The sequence below is a fragment of the Myotis brandtii genome, unplaced genomic scaffold, assembly GCF_000412655.1.
Source record: "Myotis brandtii unplaced genomic scaffold, ASM41265v1 scaffold603, whole genome shotgun sequence".
NCBI classification, from domain to species: domain Eukaryota; kingdom Metazoa; phylum Chordata; class Mammalia; order Chiroptera; family Vespertilionidae; genus Myotis; species Myotis brandtii.
In genome coordinates this window covers 628,229-637,373 of record NW_005370284.1, presented here as the reverse complement: position 1 = coordinate 637,373, position 9,145 = coordinate 628,229, and the positions used below count along the sequence as shown (strand labels likewise).

Sequence of the window (9,145 nt, the reverse complement as noted above, 5' to 3'; positions counted from 1 at the left end):
TACAGAACAGACTGACATACCTTGATGTGGTGTTGGGGGGATGAGGAGAGATAAACCAAAGACCTTATATACTTACTAGAGGCCCAGTGCATGGATTCGTGCATAGGTGGGTCCCTCAGCCTGGCCTGCACCCTCTTGCAATCCAAGACCCGTTGGGGGATGTCAGAGAGCCAGTTTCAGCCCGATCCCTGCAGGCCCGATCCAGACAGGAGGGAGCCTGATCCTGTGTGTTGAGTGTCTGTCCCCTGGTGGTCAGTGCACGTCATAGCGACCAGTCAACCAGTTGTTTGTGTGTCTGGTTGCTTAGGCTTTTATATATATAGATGTGCATAGCCCATGGACGCGGGAAATAGGGAGGGAAGACCTGGGGGGGCGCCTAGGGGCTGGAAGAAGGGGGGGAATGGGTGACATCTGTAATGCTATCAACAATAAAATACATATATTAAAAAATGAAATAAATGTTATTTGTATAAAAAAAAAAGATAGCTCTATCTGAATGTGTGTTTGCAAAATGGTCAACTACACATCGCATGAAAAATTCCCAAAGGTTTATAAAGTTGATCATGAACAATTTAATCCAGGTTTATTCAGATATGGTGAAATAGCATGAAAATCGAGCAGAAACGTTCTCACATGCAGACTGCATGTATGTAATCTCTCTGGGACCCGGTATGTGAGCAGGACCTGGGCCGGGAGTCTGAAGGACAGCAGTGGCTCCATCGGTGCTGCTGGGCCGTTTCTTACGGAGACTCACCTGGACCTCGAGAGTCGCTCCAGGTAGAGGCGCTCATGGGCAAACACTTCCTTTTCATTTCACCTCTAAGTGAGCTCATCTTTGTAAAAACCGAGTGGACGCTGCTAACCATGGCCACACGGAAACGAATCATTGTGTCTTCAGTTCTATGATGGGGAATAATTCTTTTCTGGTATTTTTTTTAAGTCATCAAGGGGGTATTTGTGAACTTTTTACCTTTCACTCCTGTCCTTTTACCCAAATATGTCAATTTTCTAATAGAACGATACTTTTAAGAAGTCTAAACAATTAGCCCGGCCAGCGTGGCTCAATAGTTGAGCCTCAACTATGAACCAGGAGGTCCCGGTTCCATTCCCTGCCAGGCCGCGTGCCCGGGTTGTGGACTGATCCCAGTGTGGGGCATGCAGGAGGCAGACGATCAATGACTCTCTCTCATCATTGATGTTTCTCTCTCTCCCCCTCTCCATTCCTCTCTGAAATCAATAAAAACATATTTTAAAATTAATTAATTAAAAGTCTAAACAGTTGAGTTATCATGGACCCCACTAGTGGAGTAGACCCCGGTAACAAATGATAAATTTGCTATGAGATGCAGCCTGTTCACTCACGGATTCGCCCAGATATATACTTACAACGAGATGCCCTTCTTGTCAGAAGACAGATGCGTGCCCTGTGGGGCGTGAGGCGCGCTCTGCGTGCCGCCTGTCCTCTGCGTCCGGGCAGTGTCACTCCCAGCGGTCACCTCCCACGCGCCATCCCAGGGGCGGACTCATCCCGCACACGCGTGTCTGCGCCGGAACCGCTCTCCTGACTCGCCTTCGCTCGCCCTGCCCGGATGGCACCGAAGCCCGTGGGCTCCTCCATTCCCGGAGCCAGGAAGGCACGCAGCCCTGGGCCCACCGCACACGGACAGGAAGTCAGCAGTGACGCTGGGAATCCAGGTGTCACTTCCGAGCCCGGCTAAGTGATGTGTCCGCAGTAGACGGAGCAGTCAGGCCGCTGGAGGCGTCCTGTGGACTTTCACCTGAAATCCATTTATATTTTGGGTAAAGAGAAGTCGTGGCCCTGGCTGGTTTGGCTCAGTGGATAGAACGTCGGCCTGCGGACTGAAGGGTCCAGGGTTCGATTCCAGTCAAGGGCACAGGCCCGGGTTGCGGGCTCGATCCCCAGTGTGGGGCGTGCACGAGGCAGCCGATCAATGATCCTCTCTCATCATCTCTCTCTCCCTTTCCCTTCCTCTCTGAAATCATTAAAAATATTTTTTTAAAAAGGAGAGAAGTCGTGAATTAAATCTCACAGAGTGAAGAAGCTGTGCCCAGAAAAAGTGGGCAAAAGCCAGCAGGTCCCCCAGTACTCAGGGTGCGGCATCGATCTGGAGGCCAGGATGGTGGGCTTGACCAGGAAGAGCTGTTTTTCTTTTCTTTTCTTTTCTTTTCTTTTTAAATATACTTTTTATTGTGGATAGTATTACAGATGTCCTCCACCTCTAGCCCCCACCCCCTACCCCCCAGGTCTTCCCTGCCTTATTGCTGGTGTCCATGGGCTGTGCATATAAGTATATAAGTTCTTTGGTTTATCTCTCCTTGCCTCCCACCCCCACACCGAGGTATGCCAGCCTGTGGGACAGTTACACCAGGGAACACCATGCAGCTGTAAAAAAGAGGATCTCTTCCCTTTGGGACAGCATGGAGGGACCTGGAGAGCATTGTGCCGAGTGAAACAAGCCAATGTGAGAAAGACAAGTATCACTTGACCTCACTCCCCTGTGGAATCTAACAAACAGAATGAACAGACCAACAAAATAAGACCCGGAGCGGGGAGGCACGGAACAGACTCTTTCTTTCTCATCTGGAACGAAATGGCTGCAGAGGGGAAATCTGACCTGGAAGTCCCGAGTTCCCGCCCTCGACATCAAGGCTTCCATGGTCCATCCCTGAGAGAGAATTTCCGGAGGGCCAGCCCGTCTGCCCACGCCACGCCAGGCGCCTCTGCCGCCTCCAGGCCCCTGAAATCCGACCAATCAGATAGATGCTCCCCAGGTCCACGGAAGAGCCGGAGCTGTAGACACGGAATAGAAACGTGTGCTCAAGAAACCTTTGGCAGGGACCACAACACACTATTTAAGGAGATTGTGTTAAAAATATTTTTTTTTAAAAGAGAGAAGTCGTGAATTAAATCTCACAGAGTGAAGAAGCTGTGCCCAGAAAAAGTTGGCAAAAGCCGGCAGGCCCCCCAATACTCAGGGTGCAGCATTGATCTGGGGGCCAGGCTAATAGTGGACACCTGTGCCCCCAAGAGCTGCTAACCAGCCTGTGACCAGGGTGTCCGAGATGGAGTGAGGGGAGCCAGGCTGGGCACCCAGGTACCCCTGGGGCGTGGGTACCCCTGTGGTCTGGGTACCCCTGGGTCCTGGGTACCCCTGTGAGCCACGGGCTGTGCCCAGCGCTGTGATCCAGGACTGGGGGTTCAGCCGGCACAGAACAGGAGAGGCGCCCTGGGAAGAATGGGGTCTGTGTCTTCATTGAGCCGTGACTGCCTTTGAGGTTCCCGCTGTTTAGGGCTTAAAAGACAAAATGAGAACCAGACGTCAGGACATGTTATACCTTTAAGTAAAGAGTCATTTTTTAAATGAAAATAACTTAATAGTTGTTTTAAGTAATTTCTTAACAGGAAAAAAATGCTCCAAGAAGTAACATTTATTAAAAGTTTGTTATTTTATTTTTCATTTCACATTGATTTCAGAGAGGAAGGGAGAGGGAGAGAGAGAGAGAAACATCAGTGATGAGAGAGAATCATGGATCGGCTGCCTCCTGCAGGCCCCCTACTGGGGGTGGAGTCCACAACCCGGGCACATGCCCTGACCGGGAATCCAACAGTGACCTCCTGGTTCATGAGTGGACACTCACTGAGCCACGCTGGCCGGGCTCAGGTTCACAAATTGTGAAGCAAGTCCTCAGCCGCCATGGTGATGCTGCACAGAAAATGCCTGTGCCTCAGGTGCTCGGTCAGCTCACTTCACCCTCTACCTTCTATGCCCCCTTCTTCTCCCCACGCCCCTGCGCCCCAAGAGCAGCTACCGGGGATCTGTCTGTATCCCGGGTTTGAAATGCGTGTCTCATTGCCATTGGAACCAAAGCGGTCCTCGTTAAAGACCTATAACAGCGCAGCAACAGCATCTGGATCCACACGCACACTCACAGCCTATGATGGGGGGGTGGAGGCAGTTCTGAGCCCCACGGCCCTGGGAGGGCAGCGGCCACTGACAGCGCTCGGTCAGACTGTAAGACTCGCATCCGTGAGCTCTGATCCTGTTGCCTCAAGAAGTTAACATGGATTAACGACACACCGAGAAAGTAGAGAAGTTTTTGCCATGTTTACAGATTTTTGTTTCTGAAATTGGCCACCTGTTTCCTGGGGGTCCCCTTCTGGTCCTCTCTCAAGATTTGCCATCAACATCCGGAGTCATTGATGTTGCTCTTTAGTTTGTAAAGTAAAATGTAAAGCTTTAAACTTACTAATTGTGCCTTAAAAATGACAAGGAAGGTAGGACACTGAAACCCTCAATCGCAACCCAAACAAAAGTTCCCTTCCGATTCCTTTAGAAACTAATACAGGACTTGTCTCTATTGATTAATTCTGTAAAAATTTCCCCAAGAAAATACGTATCTACACTAATAAAAGAGAAAGATGCAAACTGACCATCACTTCACGATGCCTACCAGCCAATCAGGAGTGAGTATGCAAATTAACCTGACAAAGATGGTGGGTTAATTTGCATACACAGGCACTGAGCGGCCGGGGCGGAGTGGCTGCTTGCATGCATGCCAGCGCTAAGCAGCCTGGGTCCCAGGTCCAGTCATCCTCGGGACCCAGGCTGCTCTGAGCCTGTAGGCCCCCTCGTAGGCCCGGAGTGACCGGGGTCTCGGAATGACCCCCGGTCACTCTGGGCCTATGCGCGCAGGCGCTGAGCAGCTGGGGGCAGGGTGGGAACGTCCCCCACAGCGAGCAAGCAGACAGCAGGGCCCTGCTTGCCCCTGGCCATAGCAGCGAGGGGCAAGCAGTCCCCTGCAGGGCCCCCACAGAGAGCAGACACCAGGGCCTGCGGTGGTGTCAAGCAGGCAGGTCCACAGAGAGCAGAGAACCATGGGAAGCTGGCCTGAGCCATCAGTAGGACATCCCCTGAGGGCTCCCAGATTGGAGAGGGTGCAGGTCGGGCTGAGGGAACCCCCCCCCTTCCCCAGTGCACAAATTTCATGCACTGGGCCCCTAGTAATAATCACAGAGAGCAGACACCAGGGCCTGCGGTGGTGTCAAGCAGGCAGGTCCACAGAGAGCAGAGAACCATGGGAAGCTGGCCTAAGCCATCAGTAGGACATCCCCTGAGGGCTCCCAGATTGGAGAGGGTGCAGGTCGGGCTGAGGGAACCCCCCCCCTTCCCCAGTGCACGAATTTCATGCACTGGGCCCCTAGTAATAATATGGAGCTGGAGAAATCTCACCCCGAAGGGAACGCAGACATCAGCACTGTGTGTGCGAGAATTGCCTGAACTGCTTCTGAGTTTGGGGACCTTCCGTCAGCACAGTGACAGCCAGCGGGGTTCCCGTGCCTGAAATGGGGACCCCACGTGACTGTCCCCTTCGAAAACCCCAAAGTTCATGTTTTGTTTCCCTCGTGCTGACGCCTTTGAAAAAGAGGCATCCCGGAGCTTCCTACTGATTTTTCTAAAACCGTGTTAATTTCTTGTTTATTTCAGGCCTTACTAGAGACTCAAACCTTACTGCGCACTCAGGTTGCCAATTTTACCTTCAACCTTGGATTTTCAGGGAAGTTTTACCACACAGGTAAGAGGGGGTGTGGCTGCCGGCAGCCGCTCACATGGGGGAGAGCGATGGTCAGGGTCAGAAGCAGACGGACGGACGGACGGACGGACAGACGATCCAGACCGATTCCAGGGGAGACGGGGGCGCGAGATCTGGGCAGCCGAGCCCAGCATCACTGTGCTGCTTCGCTGTGGCAAAGACGTCTAGCGTCCAGGGACAGAGAGAGAAGGGGCTTCCTCGAACCAGTGGAGGAGCCCTCTCCGCTGGGGGTGACTGCGTCTGGCGTGCGGGGCAGCGGAGGCAGAAGGCACAGTGACAGGGACGGTGGGAGGGGGGGCGCGGGAAGGGTAATCAGAGCGGACACTGTTCTTAAACTGTCAGGTGGTCGAGGTCACAGTTTTGTGAATATCATTTCCCTTTGGGAAACGCTCGATAGTGAGTGATTGTGTAGCCTCAATGCTATTTGGTCGATTGGAACGGGCACCCTTTCTAATTCCCTCCCCATTCCTTTAGTTTGTAAAGTAAGAGCTAAAGCTTTAAACTCGATGTTTATGCCTTTAAAATGATGTGGGTGGGGTATGGGGGGAGCACAGGTCAATAAAACACTCAATTGCAGCTCAAGCAAAAGTCAACCTCCTGTTTCTTAGCAACAAATACAGGACTTGTCTCTGCCTAGTGACTGGAAACATGTCTGTGGCGATGCCATCGCTCATTCGGCCCCACGTGCCTCCCTACCCTGACGCCAGGCCGGGCTTCTCTCCGTCTCCATCCAGCCGCGGCCACGGCGGTCCCGGGCGCTCACGTCTCAGCCGCCCCCCAGGTTCTCAGGAGGTGATGGATGCGTCTCCCCTCTGCCCGCTTCATCCCCGGAAACAGACGCTTATGGTCTGAACATCAGCGTTGACATGCGTAGCATCGCATAGAGCCGTGGTCGGCAAACCTTGGCTCGCGAGCCACATGCGGCTCTTTGGTCCCTTGAGTGTGGCTCTTCCACAAAATACCACGTGCGGGCACGCACATACAGTGCAATTGAAACTTCGTGGTCCGTGCGCAGAAGTCGGTATTTTGTGAAAGAGCCGCACTCAAGGGGCCAAAGAGCCGCATGTGCCTCGCGAGCCGCAGTTTGCCGAGCCACAGTTTGCCAATCACTGGCATAGAGAAAGCGGGGTGCAGGAAAGCGACTATCTCATCGTAGGGACAGAAGCAGCCCGGTGGTGTGTCCCAGCCTGTCTCAGGGGAACCCCTTCTGTCGGCTGCTCTCCACACCCCGAGGGGAGGGGGGACCCCGTCTTCCTGGACTCCCCGCAGCATGTGCCTCCGTGAGGTTGCTGCCGAGTTAAAATATCCCAGGCAAAGGCATCTTTAAGTCTCATAACCGCAGCTCCTCTACCCAAAGCAGCCTTACCTGTGTCTCCGGAGAGCCCCCATGATTTATCGGGGTACGGAGGTGGCGACACCTCACTGGCTTTTCTTTAATGCTCGTTCCCTCCTGCTTTGGAACACGCCATCTGTGCCCAGGGATGGAGGAAGTCGGTGCTTAGAGCAGCTGATGAACCCGCGATGGCTCATGTTCAAGGGCATTTTGCAGAGAGAAAGTCGGGGTGTCGTATGTCTGCGCAGGCAAAGGACCCCAGCTCCCCGCTGGAAAACAGACCTGGTTTCCCAAACCTTCTCCAGAGCCCCCAGGAGCCGCGTCCGCCCAGGGAGCGCTGGCTGCGCAGGCGGAAAGCACGTGAGTCTGCAGGCCGCCTCCACTAGCAGGCGGGAAATGGGGAGGAATTCAGCGCGCACAGCCTCGCTCTTCTGTCTTCAGCGGCCGGAACGTGCAGGCGAGGCCGCTCTTTGGGCTGAAAAATGTCTGGATTGGAGCTGCTGCTTTCACTTACTTTTCCTATTCAGGCCCGTTGAGCCCCGATGGCCAAGGCGTTAACACCCACAGAGGCTCTCGCTCCTCGTTTCTCCTTTGTAGCCTGGACGTGTCCCCTCCGGGGAGCCCACGGCACACGGTGCACGTCACACACAGGGTCAGTTCCTCGAGGAAGAGACAGAGAAGACAGTTCAGTTCTATCCCGCGAGCAGACCGCGTCACCTCTGCGTGCTGGTGTTAACGACAACATGGAAGAAGCGCTGCTCCGAGAAGCTGTGGCGAAAAGTTCCTCGAGGAAGAGACAGAGAAGACAGTTCAGTTCTCTCCCGTGAGCATACCGCGTCACCTCTGTGTGCTGGTGTTAACGACAACATGGAAGAGGCCCTGCTCCGCGAAGCTGTGGGATAGCGACAGATACACGTGTGTGCGTCCTAGAAGGTTAAGTTCCTCCCCGTCAGCATGACACGGTGCGGTGCACCGTTACCTGTTTCCAGGGGCCCTTAAACCACACGGACTTCATACTCACTCACTGGAGCGGCATGAGGTGTGGGCGCTGTCCCAGCGGAGGGCACCCCCTCCCGCCCCTTTCCCGCGTGGAGCTGTGGCCGGGCCGTGCTGTGTGCCCAGGGGGAGGGGGCCTTGTCACAGGATGTCTCCGTCCTCCCCCAGCCGATAGGATTCCCCGATGCCCCAGGTGCTGAGTGACAAGCCCCGTTGCTTGGCAGACGTTTCATCACCTCCGCCCAGCCCCAGGGCAAAGAGGAGAGAGCCATGTCTCCCAGGCTGCTTGTCTCATCATATGTCCCCCGCGTCCTTTCCTGTTCGGTCCCCGTCCTTCAAGTGCTGAAAACCATCTCCCGCAACAGGACACGTCGCCAGGCCCCCCAGACGCCAGCCACTCAGGGAGCCCAGCAGAAGCAGGAAGGACACACCACCGGTTAAGAGGGGGAAGTAAAAAGCAGGGGGTTCAGAGGAAAATGTTGGGTGTGGGAATGTTTAAGGCTGGATTGGACGGGCCCGGTGGCGCTGGATGGAGAAGGGGAGACGCCGCAGTGGGAAGGGGGGGCTGCAGGCTTTCCGTATGACACCGCTTCTGGGGTGATTGTTGCTGCTCTTCCTCCTTAATCCATTGGCGAGGACCCGGTTAATGACTTCATGAATATGTGCAAATTGGGTTGATACGGGTCTTTTCCATTAGAGTTCATTTGACACACACAAAAAATACCCCTTATATAAAGCTATTAACTTTCAAACGTGAAAGTAAAAACAAGAGTTACATTCCTTCTCCTCTGTGTTTGCTTTTCTGTGTAAAGTATTGGCTCCAGGGCCAGGTATGGGGAGCAGACAGCTTTTGCTCCCATCCGGGCTCGGACGCTCACGGGCTGTGTGAACTGGGCAGGTCACCCACCCTCTCTGTGCCTCCGTGTCTGCACCTCCAATGCAGAAGGGGAGAGTGACAGCGTGCCCACCCGGCACTGAGCGTGGCAGGTGGGGAGTGCCAGGAGAGGGTGTATCAGCAGGACTTCTTAACGTATTTTCGTATGTCAGTCAAACATTACCCAAAGGGAACAGTGAATCATTCGTGTCTCTATGCTGTTCATTAATCTTATCACAAAACTGTTGTTGTTGTTTTTATGTAGTATAATATTTTTTAATTTATTTTTTAATCCTCCCCTGAAGATATTTTTCCATTGATTTTTAGAG

At 53.6% G+C, this 9,145-nt stretch overlaps 1 protein-coding gene across 1 annotated transcript in view; it reads left to right on the top strand.

Annotated features, from left to right (window-relative positions):
• The window catches only part of LOC102253141 (bifunctional heparan sulfate N-deacetylase/N-sulfotransferase 4), a gene marked incomplete at its 5' end in the record, with an annotated part of 150,100 nt that overhangs the window by 59,120 nt on the left and 81,835 nt on the right, over positions 1-9,145 (top strand). The window contains one exon of the mRNA XM_014550539.1: positions 5,508-5,595. Coding sequence (XP_014406025.1) covers positions 5,508-5,595 — 88 coding nt within the window. The remainder of the gene's footprint in view (positions 1-5,507; positions 5,596-9,145) is intronic.